This window comes from Falco peregrinus, chromosome 8 (assembly GCF_023634155.1).
Source record: "Falco peregrinus isolate bFalPer1 chromosome 8, bFalPer1.pri, whole genome shotgun sequence".
Classification (NCBI taxonomy): Eukaryota; Metazoa; Chordata; class Aves; order Falconiformes; family Falconidae; genus Falco; species Falco peregrinus.
Window position 1 is genome coordinate 25,703,890 of NC_073728.1, and position 26,514 is coordinate 25,730,403.

The 26,514-nt window shown below is 43.0% G+C and overlaps 1 protein-coding gene across 2 annotated transcripts in view; it reads right to left on the reverse strand.

Moving 5' to 3' along the window:
- LOC101915146 (unconventional myosin-X-like) overlaps window positions 1–26,514 on the reverse strand; it is a 93,697-nt gene that overhangs the window by 41,332 nt on the left and 25,851 nt on the right. For both annotated transcript variants that reach the window (XM_055811894.1, XM_027782301.2), the window contains exons 6-21: window positions 23,543–23,667; window positions 22,193–22,206; window positions 21,457–21,541; window positions 19,784–19,887; window positions 18,271–18,400; window positions 17,383–17,501; window positions 13,523–13,669; window positions 12,710–12,810; window positions 10,457–10,523; window positions 9,905–9,997; window positions 6,241–6,309; window positions 5,194–5,276; window positions 3,591–3,699; window positions 2,813–2,893; window positions 1,735–1,859; window positions 830–944 (exon numbers count right to left, since the gene is read on the reverse strand). In XM_055811894.1, coding sequence (XP_055667869.1) covers window positions 830–944; window positions 1,735–1,859; window positions 2,813–2,893; window positions 3,591–3,699; window positions 5,194–5,276; window positions 6,241–6,309; window positions 9,905–9,997; window positions 10,457–10,523; window positions 12,710–12,810; window positions 13,523–13,669; window positions 17,383–17,501; window positions 18,271–18,400; window positions 19,784–19,887; window positions 21,457–21,541; window positions 22,193–22,206; window positions 23,543–23,667 — 1,567 coding nt within the window. The remainder of the gene's footprint in view (window positions 1–829; window positions 945–1,734; window positions 1,860–2,812; window positions 2,894–3,590; window positions 3,700–5,193; window positions 5,277–6,240; window positions 6,310–9,904; window positions 9,998–10,456; window positions 10,524–12,709; window positions 12,811–13,522; window positions 13,670–17,382; window positions 17,502–18,270; window positions 18,401–19,783; window positions 19,888–21,456; window positions 21,542–22,192; window positions 22,207–23,542; window positions 23,668–26,514) is intronic.

The window sequence follows — 26,514 nt, forward strand, 5'->3', positions numbered from 1 at the left end:
GAATTTACTGGAGTATGTGGAAAGTTGTGATAGAGGCAGTTTTCCACTCCCAGATTTCTATAGCAGTATACCTCACAACACTCACATCTATTTCTAGATGAAGCTGTCTCAAAGCTTGAAAAAATTCAGACTGAAACACCCAGCTCCCTCCCCATTAAATGAAAAGTAATGGTATGTTTCCAGCTGGATGTCTGGAGAAAAACAAAACAAAAAAAAACCCCAACCCCAAAATCCAGCCTATACCAGGCAAGAGAGAAGTGTTAAAAGTTTACCAGAAGCTTTTACAGAAGCAAAATCTGAATTATGCAAGTGGGGAGAAGCATTTGGATACCTTTTCCTAGAAAATGTATGCTAGCATCTGGGCTAACCGCATAAACCATCATCTGAGCTTTCACAGCAGAAAGCTGTCACACATCTGGTGATCTAGCTACCCATTCACAGTTTAGATATATACCAAGCAGTAGCTCACTGCCTTCTGCAACAATTTCAGTTAGCCAACCAGAGCAAAATATCTGGCACAAGAGGCATGAGTTAATGGTACATATTGCAATTGCATAAAATGAGACACATTCTTCTTGTTCTTGGATCAGACACAACAAAAATCTATCTGGCTTGGTCAATGAGAAGGAGTTTGACAAAATCAAAAAGCTTTCTACATCTCTAGGTACATAATATGGCAGATATTTGAGGTGCTACAGGTCAGTGGCATAGTCTAATATAAAGGGTCATCACTACTTTGTCCTTTCCACTGGCTTAAACCTCACCAGATGCTATTGCATCTCTTTGCAGCTGGAACAAAGCCATACCCTGTCCCACACAGAGGAAGTACCTTGGTTTTACCCAGCTGCCATTCTTTCTTGCCACTGTCATATGTCTGAAGAAAGCCTGCGCATACAGCTTTGCTGTTGTCTGAGAGACTTGGCCCCTTCATAAGCATTTTGTACCTAAGAACCAAACAAAATCTCATGAGATTATGTATGACAGTAACACTCACCCCCAAGCTTTTAACTCTTAATTATCCTCCTCCCATTAGTCCTTCTTCCTCTGAGACCTCCCTTATTTGTGTTTGCCTTCCAATTCGGAAATTTCCATCCCCCAAGCTTTATCTGTTTCTATGACACTGGCAATTATTGTTGCAATCCCAGTAATAAAATACAAACTCAACAGCATTTTTAGTAAAGAACAACTGCCACTCTGAAACATGTGCTTTCATCAGACACAAGTTATTTTGTTCAGAATAAGGGTGGCATTTAATGTTCTGAGAGACAAAGGAAGTAATGTTCAACGGTCCCTTCAAGCCTTAAACATCAAGAAAAGCTTTTGACGCAGCTAATTAAAAGAAACGATCACTCTTTCCAATTTTAATCATCAACTATACTGTCCATTGAAATTTGCTTCAGCCTGCCAGATTAAAGGTTTTAAGCATGATATTTTCTTTTTACATGTTATGACCAGCTAGGTTTCAGAGCATCGCACAAGCAAATCTGTGGCAAAGCTTAAAAAAAAAAAAAAAAATTAAAATAGACTGTCTGGCTATTTTTCCATTCTGATTTTTACCCTAAAGGCAAGTCTCCAAAAGGGCTTCTAGATCAGTCTATGATATGGGCAATAAGGCCATGGTTAGAAAAACATCCCACAAATGATCCATATCAGTAACAGCAGTTATACAGCTAACAAACATAGAATCATATACCTTGGGGCTGTTACGGGATGTGGTACAACAATAGCAATTACCTGCTGAGAAAGTCCTGGAAAAGGCGCCGTATAGGGAAACCTGCTCTTCGAACTTTCACTGTCTCAAGCATCCCTGAGTACCGGAGCTGATTTAGCACCACATCTGGACTGAAGAGGTTTGGTGCCTACATAACAATTTAAAAGAAAGTGAGAGAGGCAAATTGTTGATCTTGGGTATTAGTTCTTTGCTGACTTGAACCGTGACTGTTTCTCTGAGCACAGTCACTGGCTGTATATCCGTTTCCCTGTAGAAAGTTAGCCCTGCCTATTTGGGTATGCCAGTTGAAAAGGGGGAAGTCTGGGTCAAGGGGAAAGCAACCTCACAACACTGCATGGTGCAGAAAAAGGGATGAAAGGGAGGTGGACAGATGCTGGAAAAAAAGCCTGCAGGTGGCTGTTATAGTCAGATCATGGAGTAAAGCTACAATATAATGCATTAGCCCATACAAAATGCAGAACTCTGACTCAGTTCTCTTTGCAGTCTCTCTCCAGTCAAACTGAAGACAAGCTGCAGATTTCTTTTCTGGCATATCACACACAGTTTCAAAACACACAAAGAAAATGATCGGTTCAGTGCACCCCACCCAATCTAGTTCGCAGCATATCCTCCCATCACAGTTCACAATGTAAGTGAGAGCCAGGCTGTCTCTAAGCACTCTGAGTTGCTCATGAAGTGTCCACCTCCTCTGCCTCAGAGCCAGAGATCTGCAGGAGATGCTTCCTGTCACACAAGCCCTGCGTTCCAGGACAAATTGTCTACAGCCACCACAAGCAGGAGCAATTGCTTCTTCTAGCACAGCTCTGGCCTCTGCACAAGCATGGTCCATTTTCTAAGCTTCATAAGTGGGAATGGCTATATCATATTATACTCAGCATGCAGTCTTTTCATCTAATTACCAGGAGGAGGGTGTATTTTTCCTCAACTCTAAAACAACTAGAAGGAAAAGGGGAAGGTGAGGGGGAACAGCTCTTGTCCTCAGCTTGGACACTGAAGGAGGCACTTGTCAGGTGTTTGTGCAATTGAGTGCTCATGAGAGCCTGTGTCGCATGCATACATTTTGCTGGAAGACAGACTTGCCTTTTCTGTATTTGGTTTGATGCAGCGGATGAAGAATGGGTTGGAAGTACTAAGCGTGGCCATCAGGGAATGGAGAGAATCCTAAAAAGCAGGAAGACAAAACCCAAAGGATCAGTCCCTACGGGAAGGAAAGGGGCTAGATTTGATGTAATAGGGTCTTCATGCAGCCTTCCCATTCCTAACGTACTTTGACTCTGCCACCAAAACTTCAATAACCCAGGAGATCCCTTCCTGACCAAAACATACCCCCACAGTTAGTTTACTCACATTGTTTACATAGCCATTGTTGCTCTCAGAGCTGTAGAGCTGATGTGAGTTATTTTTACAAGTCTCTCTAACTTCAAATATAGGAAACTAAACCTGTCAAACTAACAGCAGGTTTGCAGACAATCTAGGGGGGGTGAGATTCATAGCTGCAAGGGCCCTCCAATAAGGTTTTACTGGAATTGCCACTATACCTGTTAAAGATGTAGCCTAAAAGGACACACACACGTAGCTGAAACACCAAACCAACATGAAAGATAAAGAATCTCATAAGCTTCATATATGCAGCAAAGTATTCTTTTCCTGTGCCACGCTGCCCAGTCTTAGCATCTCCCATTTTACACCAGACAGAAATCCTTGGGGCAGTGCTACTCTTTTTTTAGCATTACAACATTCCTGCACATTTTCTGTGCTGGACACAAAACAAGGATGAATGACTCCACTTGGCTCCAGGCCTTGCTTCACCCATCTGCTCCTCCCCAGAAGCCTGCTGCTCTTTTGGAAAACATCCTACCCTGAACTGGGAACTGACAGTTGGTCTGCGCCTCTGGGTGCCCATCTTCAGTGTCTCTTCACTGCAACGGCTGCAGACTTTTTCAAAAAGGTCATAGATGAAGTCCAGTCTAAAGGGAGAAGAAAAGAAAGGTGCAACACACCCAGAATCTGTGAGAAGATGGCTCTCATTCTCAGCTACTATTCTGTCCAAGTGTGAAACTCATTTTTATTCCTGCTGTGCCACAGAGTAGCTGCAGGAGGGAGTTCAGCTGGGCACTTCAGTGAGGAAATTAATCCTCTCCATGGGGCTTCCTAGATCCCGTGAGCTGCCCTGTGCGCCACACTCGGCTGCAAAACCACAAACCCCATCTCACACTGTTAAGCAGGATATTAGGCAGAGGAAGATCTCCATTCTGCACTGGCTAGGACACCTCCCTCAAGCTATGCGTCCCCAGGTGAAACTAGCTTGAAGGTACTCCAGCTAGACTGTGTGCTGTCAGCGTCTCTCCCAACCTAGATCTCAAGGCTAGCACCCATGACATGCTCATGCAATTGCAACCACAGCCCTTCTGTGGCCAGAGGACTTCTAGAGCTACCCTCAGTGTAGGTCAGCTCTGGGCAATCTTCCACCATTTTCCCACTCCTTAGACAGCGGTGCTGGTTCTTACAAAGTTGCACAAAGTTCTCCAGCACTGCTTCTGCCAGTTTATTGTTATGATTGCTTCTAGCAGAACTTTCCTTTCTGGCTTGTCGAAAAACTCTGAGTCCTTCTATTATGCTGGACAATGATGACCACAATTCTGACTTCAAGCCTTGTGTAAAATGTTCCCCATGTGCCACTGTCCAAGTAAGGCAGCTATGAGCAGCTCATACTCCCAGCTCTCTCAGGTTGTTTCAAGACTGCTCACAGTGCAAACCCTACAGCAGGTTTCAGAGAAGATGCAATTATCAAACAGTCTCATCAAGCTGGAGCCCAAAGGCAATACATGGACTGTGGCAACAGGCACGTGGCAGAGTAGCTACTCAAAAACTTCTAGGGTCTGTCACGTTATTAAATGCCTCCCTCCTTCTACTAGGCACCACCTCTGTCTTCCAGACCTTGCCCAAGGTCAAAGTCAGTTCATTTCTCTGGAGTCACATTGCAGTACTGGCATATAATATTAGGGGTTATGTCTGGTCCCACAGCAAGGGCTCAGTCTGGCTCAGGATAGGGACAGAAGCTCTCCACTAAAAGCAGGCTGGAAAACAAACAGTCTCTGTCCAAAGGCTGGCATTTGACAGCATGACAAAGAGCCTTGATTCATTCAGGGCAAACCTGCCATTGTTGGGACAGGGAGGTAAGAGGAAGAAGAGGAAAGGGAGGAGAGAGGAGGGAGAAAACCAGCATTGCCTGGGGGGATTTTTGTCATACTTTCATAGCTCTTCTCAAAACTGGGACAAGAGTACTGATTAAACCTGTGCCTCATGTGACTTCTCCAGTTCTCCTTTCTTTTGCCAGGACACTTAAGCACAAAGAGATGTTCAGACAAAAGCAGCTGCTTCCCTTAGTCTGGTTATTACATTAATGAATCTTAGTTCAGCCCAACAGATGTGGCCTCCTCACAAGCATAAGAGTGGCATACCTGCTGTCTTTCAGCATGTTTAAAATGTCATCTCGAAAAGTGTCTCTGTTCTTCTCCAGAAAGCCTCTCACATCATATAGCACCTGCAACAGAGACAGAGCCACTAGAACAGTGCTGTACAAATCATTAAGCACTCTGCACTAACTTGCCAATGTACAAGACCTCCAGCAGAGCTACACAGTAATGCTGCAGGCGTGTGCCAAGATCCAGGTTTTTGGGGTCAAAGAGCTCCAGAGTTTGCCAAGATCCAGATTTTGGGGTCAAAGAGCTCCAGAGTTCTGCAGCTACCGTCAAGAAAGTGGGTTTTAGCCATCGATTACAAAAAAAAACCAAAAAACAAAACAAAACAAAAAAAAACCAACAAAAAAAAACCAAAAACACACTAACAGAAAACAACCTCAAAAACAGGAGCCAAATAAAACAGCTGCAGAGATTTGCCTGGGGGGGTGGGGTAAATCCTCTGCAAGGTGTGAGGTACTCCATTCACTTCAGGAAATACTAACTATGCCACCCAGTGCCCTGAACTCCCAACCACTAGTGCTTAGCAGATATGATTCTAGGAGAAAGTCAGACCTTCTTTACTGTGCAGGTGCCCTCCCTTGACATACCTCCATCCGCTTCATCTCTCTCCAAAATAAAGAGCAGCATTTAACCTTGAAGGCTTTGAGAGCTTTTCTTTTTTGCAATAGGTATTGAGCCTGTTCTTCTCCTTCCCAAAAGTCAAACATTTCTTGTTGACTTTTACTTTGGGTTTTGCTTTTTGTGAATGTCCAAGAAAAGTCAACACAAATAACAGAAGTAAGGAGGAGTTTATCCCCCAAACCAAAAGTTATCTGACAAACTCAAACAAACATCCAAGCAGGAGAATATAGTACTGGAGAATTATATGCTATTTGAAGCCCATCACACTCCCTGTGCTCTGGTACGGGGAACTAACTGTGGGAAAACACAGAGCTGTGAAAGATATTCTTGATTTTGGAATATAAAATCCAGAACCTCAACTCCAAGATATACCAAGCATCTCACAGATACACCATGAGCACCTACCTCCCCTGCGTAATGCCTTATGCCAAACTGATGGTCTGTTACCCGAGGCTTCACATAGTAGTGGTTGCTCTGAAATGAAAGAAAAATAAATCTTCTTATAATGCCAGTGTAAGAACAAATAGGCTCAGTCAGGAACTCTGCCATGACTATGACAACGCTGGGATGGGTGAGGACCTTAGCTGTTGCAGAGCCCGTCCACATCTGCTGCAGCTATCTGCAGCTACATTACAAATATGTTATTCCAATAAGATGGAAAAATCCAGCCCTTCAAGGCATTCCTCATGTGAGCAAGGGCTTGCAGAATCAAGGTTGGGCAGGCATGCCATGGATGAAATGTTAGTTCTTGCATGTCTGACACCTGAGGAGGCAGTGCTCCACACAAACCATGTGGTGCAGGACATGGGATCAGGATGCAGGGAAGATGGCAGCTTTGTAGAACACCCACACATCTTTTCTTTGTCAACAGAAGTATCATACCAGTCTCCTGTCTTCCTCTATATTTCATCTTTCTTTGCACCCTTCTCCTTTTTCAATATTCATTTTTTCCTTTCTTTTACTAGCTGTTCTGCTCTCTCACTTTCCCCCTCCTTCCTTTGTTCTAAGAAAACCATTAACTATGTAAGAACAGCCACGCTGCTCGAGACCAATGGTCCATCCAGCTAAGTATTCTGCCTCCAGCAGTGGCTATATAGGATAGAGTAAGAACAAAGCTAATAAATGATACTTTCATCATCATAAACTCTCAAACTCCAATTATTTTCATGAGGTCTGCCTAACCATTAATGCCAAGTGGATTTCTCTTTGAAATACTTGCCCATTCCACACCTGAACCCATGCAGACTTCTTGCATCCATTTGCAGGGAGCTCTTAACCAACTGCACCGGTAACTACAGCCTGGCTCCCATTAGTGCCATTTGTCTTCTATGGGCCACGTGTGACTTAAAAACTCATTTCATCCCTCCTAAGTCATCTTTTCTCCATACTGCAGGGTCCCTTCAACGTAGTTCACATGACACTGAAGCTGTCCCAGACCTGTTGTTTACCAGATCTGATATAATCCCTTCTTGAGTCACGTGACCCCTGGATTATACAGTGCCATAACAATGTTTTCTGCTTTTATTATGCTTCTTTCCTATGAATTTGTAATACTTGATCTGGGTTTTTAGTTACTACTGAGCACTGTGCAGATGTTTCATGGAACTACCCATCACAGCCTCTGTCTGAGTCTTGCCCCCGAACAGCCACAATCAGTTCAGGGCTCATCATTTCAAATATGAAACTGGAACTGTTTTCCTTCAGACATGCCATTTTACATTTATCTATGCTGGTTTTCATCTTCATTTTACAACCCAATCAGTCTGATAATACACCTGTCAGTCCAGCCTTGCCCCGTGAATCATCAGAAAATTGCCACCCCAATGCTAGTATAAGACCGTCTTACAGGCTTCCCTCCCGACCATTTACATTCTGTGAATTTACCCGGTAGTGAAATAAGGATTAGAGGCCTAGAATATCCTAGAATACTTTCAAAAAATTAAAATAATTTCCTACCTTCTTAGATACAAGTGCTAAAAAAAAAGTATGTAAGAAGTTGCGCAATACTGTTAGTAATTCAGCTTTCATCTTCAAGTTCTCTTAGCAGTACTTGTGGATGGCTTCTGACCCTGGTAATTTGTTAGTGCTATTGAAAACTTTTTCACTGTCTTTCTGCCTTTTCATATTGACCCCATTTCTTTGCTCTTCCCTTTCACCAATCCAGTTGTCTTTTTCTCCAGCCACAAACTTCCCTCTCTTCCACTGGAAACACGATGTTACTGACTCTCTCATACGGATCGGCACCTTCCTCTCCTCTCGGCACCCTCCTCTCCTCTCCCTCTCTACCAAGCTGTATATTTCATCCATGCCTACAACAATTTTGGTTCCCTCTCCCATCTCCCCTATTGCTCCTCTCCTCAGTTGTATCAGAGGTCATAATCTCTTAAATCCCAGGTCTATGTTTTTCCTCCTCAAGCCTATTGCAATCCACAGACAACGCAGAGAAGAGGGCTCATTCTCTTACAGTGTCCTTGGGCTCTCCAGCAATGCTGGCTGGATGCTTTCCACTGCTCTTCCAGCCAGCACTACAGAATTAAACTGGTATAAAACCCACTTTTGCCTTCAAAAAATGCAAAATTTAGAGCATTAACTTCATACCTCCCTGCATTTCCAACTCCTCAGCCTCTTCCATCTCTCATAAGCTCCCTAGAGTTCCACATTAACTGCTATCCCCTCAAAGCAGACAGAGGTGACGCTATGAACAGCTTAATGAAAAGGCTACTCAATGCACAGAAATCACCAAAAATAGCAACCAAAATGTTGTGGTGCATAAAGGAATGCAAAATAATACTGACAGTCTCATGCTGCTGTACAATAAATCACAGATACCTTCTTACCAAGGGAACTGCATTCTGGTCTGATTATTTATCTCAGAAAAGAATAGAGAAAAGATGTAGAGGAATTCAGAGACAAACAGCAGAAAGGAAGAGGAGCTTTGAAATTTCTCCATTTGGAGACAAACTGAAGAGGCTGAGATAGTTCAGAAAGAAAATTCAAAAGAAGTGACGTATTAAAAATATTTATAACTTCTATATTAAAAGTTAACAAAATACCAACAACAATAAAAAATAAAAAAAGTAAATCAGGCATTCTCATACACCTTGTCCTGTAATACAAGGGAGAGCCACAGCGGGCTAAATTGAATGGATAAATTTAAGCCTAAAGAAAGGAAATATTTCCGCAAAACTATGTGTAAGTAGCCAATCAGAAGTCATTGCTATCATATCAAATTTGTAGTCATGAGTATTACTGGCAGGGTTAGATGCAAATATGAAATATGAGAATATCTTCATCTATGCCAATTGGAAAAAAAAAAGGTCAGATAAAGGATAAAAATTTGTATGTTTTCAGGCTTGGATGAAGCCTGAATTAGAGGACTAGGAAACATGACAATGTTCTTAATAAAGTAGTAAATTATTCTGGAAGTCCACACTACAGGGTTTAATTTGCTTTGTTTTAGTGCCAGAGGCAGGGTAAGAGATTGCTACAGTGATCTTACTGTGGTTTCTGTGTCCCCAGGATAACTTTCTGACCTGCATGAAAAAGCCCTTCTACTCCTGTGTCCAGAATACAAGAAAGAGGAGGAAAGAATTTAATTAATTAGGAACAGTAAGAGAGCTTCCATTAAAAGTCATGAGGCAAAAGACATCCCCAGGAGACAGATCTGACGTGCTCTGGAGCAGACTCCTGTGAGTCAGCTGGCAGGAGAAACCCATGCACACTGTGCAGCGCATCCTGTGCCTGAAGTGCTGCCTCATGTCCCATCACAGGCCAGCAGAACCTGACCTCCATCCCATGCTACAAATTCCAATCTCTTCTACCCACAGTCTGTGGAATGGTTTGCACACTCCCTCTCTCTATGTGCACAAGAGACCGTTTTCAGGTTTGTTCACATACTACTTTTGTTCAGTGCAGCCTTATTAAACATTCGCAGGTTCAGGCCTAAGGCATTTCAAATTGCCTGCACAAAGCACATATTTTACATCAACAAAACCTTCACTTTCAGTTTTGAAATGCTGATGGGACTAACATACTGATCATTTGCCTGCCAGGTTATTTTCTTACTTACCATATGCTGGCTGTGAAGTTTTTCCAGAAGGGTGTTGTCTGTGCCTTTGGGGAATCGACTCTCTTCGTTTACCAAAGCCAGTAGACCCAGTTTCTACAGCCAAACAAGAGATGGGCTTTTACAGTCAGCAAAAGCTCTAACTACACAGCACCAAGCCAAGAACTGGAGATCTGGACACAGCACTGAGCAGTAACCCCTGAGTTATACCCAGCAAAGCTCAAGCTGAAAGCAGAATTCTGGCCAGTCAACACATTCAGCAAACAGAACATAAGTGGATATTATTTTTAAAAAATTCACATTAAGGTTTTACTTAAACACAGCTCCCTATCTAAAACAGTGACACCCTCCCTAAGCTTAGTCTCAACAATGAGCAGAGATCTGCTTTCTTGAACTGGGACTATGGCTAGAACAGCTCGTACTTTCGCCAGGTCATGATAGGAAAAGGATCTAAGCAAATACCTGTTTTTAAAACCAGGAAACCCCAAGGAAGGTGTATAGACAATCGGCAGTCCCCCCTGTGATCTCTGGAAACTGTCACAAATAACTGCTCACCTTCTCAATAAGGTCCAGGCACTCTGCATTATCCATCCAGTCAATGGCCTCCCAGTTTATCCCTTCCCTGACATCAAGAACAAACAGAACAAAGATGTGAAATACAAGACGCAATGCCTTGAGGTGCAAGAGAAAAGAAGTAGCTGAGCGTGGCAGCTGTCTCAGGACTCAAGACAATTTGCAGGAATTAGGCTTCCATGGCTGAGGAAAAAGAATTGGACACACAATGTACTGCTAACACAAGGAGAAGGAAGCAGGAGACAGCCTTTCTTACATATCCAGTCATTTAGACCAATGCTCATCTTGTAGTCATTGAGCAAATTCCACACCAAGCACTAGAAATTGTAGTTGGTCTCAGTTGCTCTCAGCCCAACTGGTGGTGATGGTGGACAGTTTGCTACACAGCTTCAAGAGTCAGCTGCTGACCCACCAATCTGGAAAGCAAGCCTGACGCACATCTGCCAGAAGACTGAACCACAATTCATAGTTCCACCAGAAGAAGAGACAGGAGCAACTTCTCAGGGAGAGTTTTGAAGGAGATGACACAGACAAGCTTTGGCCTGACAGGCAGAAGACCTATAGGGTGGCCCTGCATCTTTCAGAATGGGAGCTGATGTAGGTAGAGCAGTGCAATAAGCATGCTCTGAAAATCATCCATGAAATTCTGTAATTGTGTGCTGAGTGTGTTTTCTTCTCTCTTACCACCTTCTTACACTCCCATAATACAGGCTGTTTCTGTTTTCAGAATTCAGAGAAGCCTGGGAATAACTCTTGCTCAGGAATCCATGGAAGACTGTGTGAAGCTACATACTGACGTTCTGATAGACACCTTTCAGGCGAAGACTAACATTTTTAAGATAGTGAAGCCATTGTCTACAAACCCTTCAGCCTAGGCCTCATATTTTCAGGTTCAAAGCATTCAGAAACCTATGGGCAACAGTTGGAAGCAACAAACTAGAGTAATTTCTAAAGAATGCAAAGAACTATCTATCCCCCACAGGGAATGGAGTATCTTATCCACTTAGGGACAAAAAATATCAGTTCACAGTGTTTCAGATTTTTGCAACAACGGGTGTCAGAGAGGCCATGTTTTTATAAAAAGACCTCTTGGATTCTTTCTAAGAATTCTAAGAAAAGATGACCTTCCAGAATTGAAGGGAGCAGAGTTTTCTGAAACAAATCAAATCACAAATTAATCAAGTCGTCTCTAGTGCCACAGACCTCTTGTCTAATCAAATGATGAAATACATGGAGCTACTTACTAAACCTGAGGAAGCAGAGCTGATACTGTGAAAGATGAGCTTTAAGCACATCACCCTAGAATAACTTGATGAGTAGTCAATAATAAAATTCTCTCATTCTTTCCAAAGTTCAGCCACAGAATTTAAAACCCTGTGTAATCATCAGGAAAAAATCTTTTGTCACGATGATAGCATTCTTAACACAAGCTTCCTGCAATGGTAGAATTGGCCTGAGAAGTCAGTGCATAAATAGCCTTGCAGTTTTGTAATCTTTAGAATTTCATGAATTGCCTATTCAACTGTGTCTCTTTACAAGGCTGTTCTCATTTGCCCTCACTGACCCTATTCAATTGCTTCATTCACAAACATAAAGGCTTCTGTTTCAGAGCAAGAACTGAAGCATTTGTCTAGCAGCATTTTCTAGAAGCAGAAATACTCTAGAACATCCCAGGTACTTCACAAAACACAATCCAATATGAAGCCCACAGAAGAGAAACAGTGGTGCAGAAAGCCCCATGCTCTTTAAGCTCAGGAAACAGCCTAGTTTAAATCTCCTTGCTGATGAAAAGTGCCCTTTTCACAGCATAGGAATCTCTAGGACAGAAAGAGCTGTCAGATATCTAACCATCTATCTTTAGTGACTTTATTTTTTGCACACCAAGATTCTACCTGCATAATACCACCACTACCATAGGTAAATCATTACTGAAGTCAGTAATAAGGCCAGTGACCACGTGTTCTAATGGGTTAAAGCCCAAGATCTTCCCACTCAGCTGAGACATAGAAGGGAGCCTGGACTTTCTAAATACAAGGGAGAAAGCTTTTGCTTGGAAACAAGGGACCTGTGCTGGCAGAGCATACAGACAGAGACACATCCACAGTCATGGTTGCACTAAGACCCAGCTGCCTCTCCTGCCTTAGTGGTAGGGACTGGACAGCACAAAGGAGGGATGATGTCCCCCATTCTACCACTTGTGAAAGCAATAGGGGCCCCACTCCCTCCATTTGTCACCTGTTGTACTCCAGCTGCTCCAAGGAGAAGATGTGTTTGTTGAAATATTCCTGAAGTTTCTCATTTGCATAGTTAATATTAAACTGCTCAAAACGATTCACCTGTAAGAAGAAACAAAGGTAATAAAACTTAACATTCTTGTCCCTGGGCCCTAAAAGAATCTCTATCAGCAATGGGGAAGGTGCCAGGCCTGGAATAAAGCCAGAGAGCATAGAGGCAAGGAGTGTCAGATGGACATGAGGAGGAGAGTGCAGGGCGGTCCCACTAGGTGAACAGCTCTTGTAGCTTATGCAAAGTTAATTCACTAGGCCTAAATAGTAGTAAAAGATGCTAAAGACAATCACATTTCTCTTCTTGGAAGAAAGAAAGATAATTCACTGAGCGTTAGGTCCCTGGGTGTTCTGTTCTGTGAAATACCTCTGCGGTCACCGCCGTATGGTTGTTCAACATATATCCTTCATCAGCTGCAATTAGAAGCACTACACACAGGATTCTCAACACAAGGCAAAACAGACATGAACAAACAACATGCATGTAGAGGTTGGACATTTGTACACAAGTCAAAAATTCAGTATTACCTATCATAGCACATCTGTTTAGGATCTGTGTCACAAACCAGACCTTGAACATCAGCCTACATGAATACAGGTGGCAGAAATGGGCAGCTAAATATATCTTGCTGCTTCCAGGGGCAGTGAAGAAATCTCAGAATACCCTATGCTAATCCAAACAGGATACAACCCAACCCAAAATCCTTCCTATATGCAGTGATGTCTCCAAAACCAACCCACCCTGCAAAGACAAAATCCTGACCTGAAAGTTCTCAAAGCCGAAGATATCCAGGATGCCCACAGACTTAAAGTTTTCCTTGCCCTTGATCTTCGTATTAATCTTACTAATGAGCCATGAAAAACACTGGGAATAGAGCGCCATAGAGAGGGAATCCCTGGAGTCAGCTGCCTGTAAATATATAGAGAAAAAATGAGTCACAGGGAGAAAAGGCAGCGTAAGGGGGCACCAAAAATCTCTATAGAACTTTGGGTTCCTCCACTCCTCTTCAGATGTCTCATCCTCTATTGGTTGTGTATGGTGCAGTATTTATATGTATAGTCAACATTCAAGTTTGCAAATAACCCAGCAACACACAGATGTATGGTGTATGACCTTTAGGTAACTGATCTGGAGAGGCTGAGGGAAGTAGCAAAATCACTGACATCTTTTGGAACAAGTGTTGGGGCAGGGAAGGTGGCAAAATACCTCACGACTAAGCCTCCAGCAGTCATTTACATCACTTGAGCCAACATTTGCAGTGACCAGCAAGTTATCTCAATTCAGTACTCCTAGTACAGCTGTCAAATGGGTGTCCACTCAGTTTTTCAAAAACTGGTAGGGCAGGATTTAATACAGTATTCTGTCACCAAGTTACCTCAAAAATCCACTCTTCAAAACCTTCCTGCAAACTGCATCATGTTACTGGAAGCCAGGTAGGCCAGCATGGATTGAGAGATCTTCCTGGAGCTGACCCAACGTCCCATGCAGTGATCATAACCAAATGTCATAGGTGGAAAAAATGACTTAAATTGTAATCACTAACAGGCAGTAGATGACTGGGTGTATGTAAGTGGGTGGATGATTGTCTAAAATTGAGCTTTTGAAATTCAAGCAAAAGCCTGCTACTTGATAGCTGTAACAGGAGTGGGCTAGTTGCAAATTATGCTAACACTTGGACTAAACAAAAGTGGCATGCTCCAAATCCTCCAATTAATAAAGAGACATGAGACAGAACCACAAATTAAGAGGCTGATCACATGCTATCCTTCTGCACATACACTATTTAGACTGGGAAACCAGGGCTTAGGGTTCTGGAAAAAGAGGAGGCCAAAGTAAGGGATCCCAAAAAGTGGATGTGATCCTAGAGAGTAGAAAAAGGGGCCAGGAAAGAAGATGGCAAAGATCTTGACTGAAAGAAAGACGGTGGAAACGGGGAAAAATCCTGGAGATCAGAGACAGGTGGAGACAAATGCCAGGGTATGCCCAAGGACCTTGGCTGGTAGTTCCCAAGACCAGTAATTGCAAGGAGCTACACAACACAAATCAACACAACTTTCTGTTCGACCCTCCTAGACAAGCAGCAACCTCCCAACTGGGAAAAGAAGTTGACATCTAATGAATGTAATGCTGAGGGATGAGTGAGCAAGTATGTGAAATAATCAAGTAGGGTAAAAGCTGTAATCTTGTCCTTTCATAAATAAATCACAGTATCTACGTGAATTACAGGCTGTTTACTCTGTGTCATTTATGACACCAGGGTAATTCCTTCAGTAGGTTTGACCAGCAATGACAGAGATCTTCTAAATACACCCTCACGCTCTTCAGTTTTGCAGGCCTGAATAACATGACCTCTTCTGTTCTGCTTTGCTAATGGCCCAGGCTAACTGCCTCTGCATCCTCCCGTCTCATCAAGCTGCAGAGGCCCAGCCTGCAACATCTTCCTTTTCACCCAGTCTCACTGTTTTTCTTTTCCTTTCTCTTCCTGGGTAGTATCTCCTCTCCAGCAACCCAAAGCTGAGAACACACAGCAACTTCTCCACAGAAGAGAACATTTCAAAGCATGGGCACACATGGCTTTTCTGGGTATTTCTTCTCTCTGTCAGATAGTCTGTCTTATTACTTGGGACTGAGAATGCCCTTGAGGCCATGCCTCTGTATTGTCTCTGGCTGGACTCATTTTCCAGGAACAGGACCTCCCCATCCAGCTGTAAGCAAAGCCACTTTCCCCACAATATGGCTCAAATGACGTTCTCAAAGGCTCCTTTCACCCTCCCAGCTTTGCCCGCCTTCAGGCCAGTTCATCCATTCATCCCACTGAAATGTCAAAGCTCAGATGGGTAACGAGCCCATTACATAATGAGAAATCCCTGGCAGCTCTACCAATGCATTCCGGCAACAACACACAGGAATAGGTGGGCACAATACACCAGGGCTTAAGCAGGAACAGTATTTACAGGCCCAGTGTTCAGTGTACAGGCTCACCTAGTGAAGACAGCCTAGTAGTAGCTTGCTATAACAATTTTCTAGCAGTCCCAGTACTTCACTGGGCTGCACGCAGGAAGCATGGGGTCCAACATGCACAAATGTCAGGAATAGCTATACTATCAGGGAAAGCTCTGTCCAGGGAGACTCTTGTAAATCCTACAGCTGCGCACTGTTGCTCTGGACTGCATGGAGCGTCTCTGGCATTATTTGTTATCCATCCTTGTGCACTGATACAGAACGATGTGGCTCATGTAGGACAGACAGCTGAGAAGAAAAACTATGGTACTGGACATCGAGGATATCTACCACAGACTATATAGGCTGAAAAACAATTTTCACACAATTTCATTGCAAAGAAAGGTCATAGACTATGAAAAAAATATACCATTTCTCAAAAGCAAAGCTTAGTTTGCGATATATTAGCAGGTGTGTTCGCAGCAAGAAAAGAAGTGATTACTCCATTCTAATGAACACTGCTGAGACTTCAGCTTGAAATTGGCATTCAGTCAGGAGCACTCCACTTCTTGAAAGATGTGGGAAAATAGAGATAGAAGAAGAAGAAGAGATTTAGAAAATTACTTACAAGGCAACATTGAAGGAACTGGATTGTTTAGCTTAGAAAAGAGAACACCACATGAAAAACTTCACAGAAGCAGAAGCTTATAAGGTGGACAGCTTGGGGTGTCAGAGGTAATCTAAATATGAGGAAAACTTTTCAGCTCTAGACTCCACTGCAGCCAGAGCAGGATACTTACAGAGGCTGTGAAATTCCTTCCATGGGAAATCTGAAGGAAAGTTAGACACCCACCAGAGAGAGCCTAGTAACCAGTTTCTCTGCTAATGTAGAGGTTGGACTGATAAACCCTCTGCAGTCTGTGTGAGCACAAGATATCCATTATGGATGTTCATTTTCCTATAACATGATGCTTCTTTCATCCTAGTAACCTTATTCTTTGTTTCCCAGTGTCTTGGATTTTATTAATGACAGAAGATTTTTTAGTTATCTGTGCATGGACCTAAAACACCAAGAGTGCCCTCAAGTGATCAGCAACACCACAAGTTAAAGTTAGTAGGCACAACACTGTAATGAACCACAGAGAAATGTAATAGATAAGCAGGACTGGCTCCAGTACGCAGTACAGGTTCAGAACACGAGAACTACGTATCAGTTTATTTGGTCCTCCTTTGTGGTTCTATGGATACACTAAGAAGCTACTGTGGGGTTACAACCCACCACCTACCAGATGTTTGGTGGTAACTGCGTGCAAGATTTATCTTCCAATAAATGCAGCATAACCTGGGAGTTCTGCAAGGTAGAAGCATGCCCACATGCAATTACCACAAAGCATCTGATGTATATTCTGCATGACACAAGAATGATCAATCCCTGGTAAGCAAAGGTGACTTAAAATCAGTATTGTGCATTGCCATTTGCAAGTGAACTCCCCTGTAAAGCCTAAAAAGCAAAGTCAATACTGTGTCCTGAACTACCAATAAGGGAAAAATATTTGAGGACACAGCAGAGTGCCTAGGGGTGTAACAGGGAACCCTACAGTCGAATGGATGAAACCAGAGGGAGACAGAGGGCCTAGAAATGCAGAAGTAGCAGAAGCAGTAGCATACACTAGGACACTTACCTGCTCCACAGTGAGAGGGGAGCTGATCTCTTCCCCACGCAGAATCATGGACCTCTGTGTCAGTACTTCAGAAAGCTGAAAGGAGTCTAAGCCCAGGAGGTCACTGGCAATGTTCAGCACTAATAACAGAGGAGGACACGTTTTTCTCCTGCACGGACCCCAGGGACTCCTACAAGGCAAGTGACTAAGCCCCAGCACAAAACACACTCCTCTTAACTCTCTTTGGCATACCCAAAGCTGTACATTCACATATCCATTCTGTGGCAGGGTAAGCACCTATTATGGGCCCCAGTCAGACAGCCTTTCTGCTGACAACAGGAAGAGCAAAACACTGTGTAAAGCTCAGCACCAACAAAATATTTATTGAATGAGAAGATATGTTTTCCTAAAGGCACAATAGTGCAGTCTGAGCATGAGATTGCTAAACCTAGATGTTCAAGAAGAGAGGCAATTAACTTAAGACTTGAAGCACTCACAATATTTGCTTCTGTCTGTTTAGGGATTCACCTGTAACAGAGTGCACACTAGCAGATGCTTCAAAGGAAGATGTGGGAAAGTCTCTAACAGACTACTTTTATCTCAAATACCCTCCTGTTCCTATTTCTTCCTGCTCTTTCAATGCAAAAGAGAAACTGTGAGACTCTGGACTCAGTCTGAGAGTATCCAGGAAGACAAATGGATCACAGGGCCACAACCCAACCGAATTATACTGGTGCTCTGGAGCCACGCATCCCGTAGCAATGCTTTTGCAGGGTTAAACTTCAGGGAACTTCCTGGCAAAAGCACTGCAGACCAGTATAGCAGAGAGAGAAAGGATGATGGAGTAAGCTTCACTGGTGGTCTTATGGGGCTTTGCATGGTCTACCAAGTTGCTAGGGTCCTACTTACCTGCTTTTGTTGTAACCTGGGCCCCACCAGCTGTCATGAATTCAACGTTTCCCAAATGAAGTGTTCCAGAAAGAAGTTTGAAGATGTCTCTGATTTCTTCAGTGCTGAAGTCCACCACTTTCATGGCAGTCTGTACAAAACCATACAGCTAATGTTGGCTGTACATAACTGTACTGTGCAGCTGCAGTACAATGCAACTGCCACATTCATGCCCAGCTCATACAAGATGTAAAACTCAGAATTACAGTCATTGTGACTCAAAGTGAAACAGGATGGCACAGCCCCTCTCTCAGCTATACATCTTGTCAACGACCTTCACTGTCTCCCATTCTCTCCTTCATTTACCCTATCCCTATCTAAGGCAGGTGGGCATCTGCCCGATCATCAACTTGGACTTTGCTGCTGCCCTTGCCTGTCTGTCACAGGAAGAACATTGCCTGTGTGAGGAAATCCTTCCCTGAACACTGACACTACAGTTTACAGATATCACTGGACTGCTGCTACATTCTGCCTTATTGCCTTCCCTGAAGGACAGACCCATAAATATAATTTACCCTGATCCATGTAACCCCCTTAATTTACTCTAACTTAGAACAGTAGATCTATGCAGCAAAATTTAAAGCCAGCCTTTCAGCATTAACTGCTAGAAGGTCAGAAACAGGTTACCAGATAATGAGGAAGTATGGCACATTCCCTCTGTCTTACTGCATGCATGTGAGCCAGGATTCTTCTGGTATAAATTGACTTTGAGAGGTAGGACCTAGTTTTCATGCATTCACTCTGTCGGTAAGGTACTCCAGGGTTCTAGTTCCCTTTTTTCCTCCAGGCATCTCCTCAGCTGAAGTATAAATGCCATGTCACTGTTGAAACCTCTACTGTACAGGAGACATTTCCTTCCCTCAGATCACACCTTAGCAGGAGCTACTGAAATCCCAAGCTGACTCCTCTCACCTTGCTTACCAAGTTTCACCTACACCATTAAAACCCTCAGGCCAATAACCACTTATCAAACAGAACATGAATTGCATATTCATCCTGCTAAACCCATAACCTCTGGTAAAGTTACAGATGTCTATAGAAATCTGTGTGGTATTTCAGAATATGCTGTTTTCACAGGTGATACAACTTCACCAGACCATTTCTGGAGAACACTACCTTCATACCAAACTGTTCCCCTTCTAATGGTTAGCGTGAGGTTTCCTGCATTGGGCCATCTAGAGGGCTTTCAGGAACCACTATGGGGTAGGGAGTGGGGTTCATGCTCCCCAAAGTCTCTGTCATCATTCTATATTATTATTCAACCTTGACTGTTTCCCAAATTCCCCCATTTCTGTACACTAAAAACACTCTTTGAGCCTTGTTTTTACCATAAACAGAGCTAAGTTTCAGGCTTGTTGAACACCAGATTTTGGCTTAGGGCAAATAAATTCTGCCTGTAAGATCTAGACCCTGCAGCATGTTTAGCCCATGAGATTGTGCCCAGAAGTTCAGGAGGAATTAGGACAGGACTCACCATGACCTTACTGAACATCTCTACATCATTCAGGTTCTCATCAGTCACACAACCAGACTGGTTTAAGTAGCGATAAGTCTCTGGCTCAGACAGGGAGAGGCTCTCTGCAACAGAGGAAAGAGAGGCAGGGAAGACAATTTTGCTTAGCAGTCAGCCTTTTCATTCTATCATCTTGGTCCCCCAAAACAGTGTGTATTACTACCATAGGGAAAGTTCATCTGAACAGATTCCATATCCCTCAAAAGCCGCACCTAGGCAGTGAATGCACCGGGGAAGGGGAAGAGGAGGGTGTGCAGTAACAAAGCTTGCAAATGGTAGGCAAAATTATTTAGAGCAGTCAAATCCCAAGCTGCAGAGTCACAGAAGAATATTTCAATACTGAATTGACTCAGAAAAAAACCCACAAAACCCAAGAGAGAAGATTAAATTCAATCTTATAAAGTGTAGAGAAAAAGTCTTAACTATACACATACAGTAATGACCTCTAAATTAGGTATCACCACTTGAGAGAGTTCTGAGAGTCACAATAAGATTTTTGAAGACATCATCTCAGTGCTAAACAGCAGCCAAAAACTGAACACAGTTCAGTTCCTTCCGTTTTAGAAGGAACACAGAACATAAAACCAGAATCAGACCTCTGTACTTAACTATAGCACAACTACATCTTAAACACTATCTGCAGGTTTGAACCCCCATTTTGAAAAGGATAGAGGAGAACTAAAAGATCTATGGAGAAAAGAGGCAAGGATAATCAAGAACCAGAAAAACATTAAAGATGGGAGAAGTGAAGCAGCCTGGGACACCAGCTTGGAAAGGGAGATGGGGAAGAATAGCAGAGATCTGCTGAAGAAAATAATCTGGTTTGTATGCTTTCCCCAAGTACTTGCTGATAATCATGGTCCTCACTATTTCCCTTCTGCTTTACATGGATTTCTGAATTGACCTACATGGCCATTCTTGCAAGAACTCCCTAGAACTGAAGCCCCACTCCACTCTGTCAGGCCCAACTCTTCCATCTGATTTCTCTGACACACACAGAACAAAAGCATAAAGAAATTCTCCAGTCCCTCAAAACCAGGCTGCAACTGTAACATGTTCCTGCCCGCCTATCTGACCTGTCAGCAAGTGCTCAGGGCAGGTATGCACAAATGTTGTTAAGGGGGTGCTGCACTACAAAGAGGACTCTTCCACAGCCTGCAGCTGCTGCTTTCTCTGCATGCCCTCTTTCAGACCCACCTCTCCCTTCCCAAGGTACAGAGCTATAAACACTTTGTTCAGATACTAGATATGTTTTGACTCTTGTCCTGCCTCTACATCACTGGTCATTCCCATTCTTACCTCTCCTATTACCTATATTGAAGGTTTTTTGTAAAGGTATGTCTGTCAGTCCAACCTTTGAACTCCTTGAACAGCTCCCATCAGCATCTGAATCAACTTCAGCACAGACCTTCCCTTCCAGCTCAGAATACCTGAAGTGTCTTTTCTCATATAGTATTTCTGTCATCCTCAGTCTCTTTCTCTCAACTCCCCTTTCTGTTTCCCATGAAATCACCATATAGCCTTCCAGAAAAATATATCAAGTACATAAAATATCCATGCTCTAACTTACTTACACCTGCTTCACATGCTGGACCGGAAAGAGGACAGAGCCATATCCCAGAAAATGAAATTACCTTTCTGCTCCCCACTCACACCAGCTAGCAGGGCATAAAAGATGTGATAATTCCTCTCTCCAGGGTTCTGGTGTACCACTCTGTTCTGAAACAAAGAATACAGGAATAGTGAGTAGAAGAGATCACACTTGTGATTGCAAAGGCAAAGAGAGGACCAGGATGCAGGTAAATAAATCTCCAGGGCTGATGCATAAAGAGGCTTCTTCCAGTTTAGTGATGGTGTTGTCTAAATAAGCTCTAGATCAAGATCTTGTCATGTGTGGATGTGCAACTGACAGTGTACCAACTTCTCCGTACTCGGAGTGCACACACAGGCAAACCAAACCTTGTCAGTTCTGGCCCCACTCCTCAGTGAGTTCCTGAGTCCAAAGTAAACCACACCAGAGCAGAGTTGTCTGCATTTGGAGTTGTATGCCCATATTCCTCTCCGCAGAATTCAGTTTCCAAGTATTTGTTCTCTCTCCCTTTCCCCTTTGTAAATACCTTTTTCTTGGAGTCTCTCTATAAAGCACAGAGTTTATCAAAGACAGGAGAACAGGCTCTGATAGATACAGAACAAACATTGTTCCTCCACTATCCCCTTCCTCACTTCCTCAGTTGGGGCAGTTGCAGTAGTAACACCTAAAGGGCTCGTGTCTATGTGTTGTGACAGAGGCAGCAGCATCCAGGAAGAGATCTGGCACTGCCCCACTGTGAGGAGAGGTCTCGCCCGTCAGTCAGTAGAGATGATACCTACCTTTTCCAGTAAATCTGAATAGCATGTTAAGGAGAAAACATTCAAATGTCATATGCACAGATCTCCTGATGACTATCAAAGAATCTTCTAGACACATTGGAATGCAACTTATAACAAGCACAAATCATTAAATAACTGACACTTTGGGAAGTGGACAAAGAGCAGTCCCAAACATCATCTCGGATCCTCCTCTCTACTTCTTATCCAAGGAGGTATTATGTGTAAAAGAGATATTTAAAAGGACAGGATCAGACAGAGCATAGAACCTGCACAATGGTGAGGTAACCTAGCAAAGGAGGAGCCACACCAGGGACACCTAGAAAGATTAGAGAGGCCACTCTAATCTGAAAGTCTGTATTGCACACAGCAAGTCTTGCATAAATTCTCATTGCTTCTGCAAGAGACCCCTATCTTTAATCTACTGAAGGAACAAAGAACAGAGACTAAACAATCTAAGCCTGTTATTTACAACAGTAGTAAATTCATCTGACTGCTGCTCCACTGGAAATTGGTGTGGTTTGCAAGTCATCAGCAGCTTTGTAGCCAGGGCAGCTTTAGCTGCCTCATGTACATAAAAGGTATATCAAAGCCTTTGGGAGAGGGGTACATGGGCATACAGGGAAGAAAGTGGTTATAGCACAACATAATTCAATTATATCCAGTCTTCCCTGTCCTTGTTTTCACTGGAACAGACTCCCCAGGCAAGTGGTCACAGCACCAAGCCTGTCAAAGTTCAAGAGGCATTTGGATGACGCTCTCAGTCATATGATTTAGTTTTAGGTAGTCCTGTGAGGAGCAGGGAGTTCGACTCTATGTTCCTTACAGGTCCCTTCCAACTTGAGATACTCTGTGATTTGGGTTCCAAGGCCCACTGGAGATGGGCAACCCAAATCAAAGAGTTATAACTGGCCCTCTAAATTCCTGGTCTCCTCTGCATATAGACATTGTGCAGAATATATTGATTCTTAGCTTGGTCTCACTTTTTCTAAATCATTAATTCATTGGCAGAGCTAGCATGAGGGAACAAACTTCTGGGAAAAACAGGATGCAGTCAACATGAGGGATCTTCCTAGGCAGCAAATTTTAGGGATTTAAGTATCAAGGATTGTGATTGCCAAAGTGAAAAGTCAAACTATGTCCCTTCCTAATTTAGTACCTAGACAAAAGGTTTCCAGAGTTAGGTGCTGCAGAGCCACAAAACAAACACTTCTTCCCTCTTCAAGTTGCAAATTTGCCCACAGTTATAAACTGGCTTTGAGAAAGTCTGATGTGGGATTTCCTGACCCTCTCTGAGCACCTCCTCATCTTCACTCACTCCATCCATTTCTGGTCTACTGAAGAAAAGGATACAATCAGTTACTCGGCCTCCCTGGATGTGTCCATGTTGAGAGAAGTGCAGCTGAATGAACTTGCCAAAGCGGCTGGAGTTGTTGTTATAAACTGTCTTGGCATTTCCAAAGGCCTCCAGAATGGGGCTGCAGAAACAAGGCAATGAAGGTATGATGCGTGTACCATTATGAAGGTGATGAGGTACCATTAAAACAAAGCATGTGTCCAGCCTTTCGCCACTTGCACAGTGTGCACTGCCATGTGAGATTAATTTGTTACAGCAACAGAGTGGACAAGCAGGAAGAGCTCAAGGGTAATAAAGGATAGCAAGAGCACACTGCTAGAAAAATTTTAATCCTTTGGGATTGGAATTAATTAAATCAGTCCCCAATCAGTATGGGCAGCTGGTCAAGGGCATTCCCCACCGATGTGGCTTCAGGAAATGAAAGGTGGCAAGACCCAGCCAGGCTGCATGCTTAACACAGCAGCATTCCATCAAATGGGCTTGCATTTTTTTCAGAAGCATCAGATAAATAAAGCAAACACTCTGTAGCTTTAAACCACGTACTTCTGTTTCCACTTCTGTCTTCGAAAGAGAAGACAGTATAAGTCATCGCTCAGAATTACAGGCAAACATTTTCAAACTAACAAACAAACATAGTCCTAAATAAATTGTTTGGTACTGAAATTTGATTCTGGAACACAAAGGCCCTTGTTACTTAAATCTTGCTTAGGCTGATACAAGCCACATGGCTTCCAAGTAGAGGCACTATACACGCACTATAGATTTGAAAACTTCATTCTTTTTTCTAAGCCACATCATCCACTTCAGGAAAACAATGTTGAAAAAAAAAGTAATCTATCACCAAACTTCAGACAGGTGATGAAGAATTTTGTGTCCTGGTCACATTCCTGTCTTCATTAGGTTCACACAACATGGAAAATAGTGAGTTAAAATGGAACTTCATTCTTGCTCCAAACAACAGTACAAGTGAACAGCCTAAACCATTCAAAAATGATGGATCCAGGATTAAAATATTCATTTTTGCAGTTTAGCCAATTCTAAAATAATCTGAAGGCCTGACAAAGTAAGGAGTCATGGAGATGCTATAAGAACAGCCTGTATGTAGTCACATTTAATTTTAAAACATACATAGTTTTTAACAAAAATTATTGCCACCATTACCCTGAGAAATACTGGCTTTTTAAACATCTCCTTTGATCTACTGGGTGGTTCCTCTGGAGACAGGAGCAGAGACAGGATTATTCACAAGTTAATAATTATAACATTACAAATAATCACAACTACAGATACTGCTGGAGTTTGCTGAAAGCTTCAGCCCTTGCAAGTGTTGGCTAAGTGAGAGCTGTGATTGGCAGAAAGGCCCAACAACCTTCAGGAAACTTCAGGTAGTATTTTCCTTATTTATCTCTTGAAAATATCTTTTTAAAGAAACAAAAGCATAGAAATTAAATTGCTCTGTTATAATACATTACAACCACAGAAATCTCAGACATAGAAACCTGTCTGCACAGATCAGGAGGTAAGTTCCTTTCCCTGGAGAATTTGCCAAGACCCATGCCTCTGAAACAAGTATGGAAATAAGGACATTGCACAGAAATATCCCACTGAACACATCAATGCCATGAATCAACAAAAATGAACGGGGACAACCAGAAAAAGGGAGGACAAAGTTATGTTATACAACCATCACAGTTGCAGTGAGAGTGCAGTAGCCAGCCAGCCAATCTTTATGGCTCTAAATCACGTTAAATTAGATAAGCAAAGCACAAGGAAGTATCTTTATAGTTTATTCTGGCAATGAGCTCACACACATGAGTGCGGAAGTCCTTCAGGGATCGGGAGGAAACAGGCACGTGGGTGTCTGAGGCTAGTGGCAGCTGCAAGGCAGAGGGTTGGGTGAGCTAACACAGCCAGGAATGAGGGCAGGTGCCTGCGCCAAGCAAACTGCCTGCACCAGCGGGCGCGTCACAACGTGGCATTTGATGCAGCAGTGAACTGTGCAAGGCAGAATGGCACATCAGGAAGGTGATGCTGGCTGCATGTGGACAGGGTGTGTTGCAGCACTCAAAATGATGGGCAGTTTCAGCAGGGCAGCAGAAAGCAAAGCCTGGATTTTAGAAATACTGCAGTATATGCAGCTCCAGGATTCAGATGCATAGCTGAAGACAAAAAAGAAGATTCAAAGATTAGAGAGATGAATGACAGGAAAGGTGGCTATGCTGTCAGCAGTGACACCCAACATGGAGAAAGGAGCTTCAGAGTGAAGCAAGCAAGAAAAAAAGCCGAGAGGAAAGTTAGCAGAATTTTTAATGGACTGATGGATATTTTCAAGGAAAATAGACCAAAATTTACTGTGCCGAGGGAGTTTTCAGAGCCTGATTGCTGAGAAATATACCAAGCATGAATGTTACAACACATAAAGAAACGATAGAAAGCTGACATAACACTTTGTTTATAATGCTGTCTGAAATGGATTCTTTATCCAGCATTATTCATGGTTATATGCTGGGGTGCAAGAATAAAAATCCACCATAAGCTAACCCAAGGAGGGCCACTGGCAGAGCAAGTGAAGCTAAACTGCAAACATATGCGGTAGACACTTTAGGAGTGGCAGCAGCTTCTGGCTCTGGTCCAGGTTTTCAATTTCTTCAGGGAAAAGGTGAACAACCAGATTCTCTTGCATTCGCATTGCAATAGCTCATGTAGCACTAGAGTTGCACACAAACAGGTCTTGAGCTCTTACTCCACCTCACTGCTGTAGGATCTTGCAGACTCAGGAGTCACCTACCTACCGTCGTAAGTTTTCTAGGTCACAGTCAAGTTACTGCTTAACCACTAAGTGGGTTTGAGCCTTCTAAGCTGCTTGCCTTAAAGCAGATTTTGCAGATCTTCAGTCATGACTGTATCGTACTTAAGAGCTTTCTCCAATTTGCCAATGTCCCTGGTAAAATCTGCACACCTGCAAAGG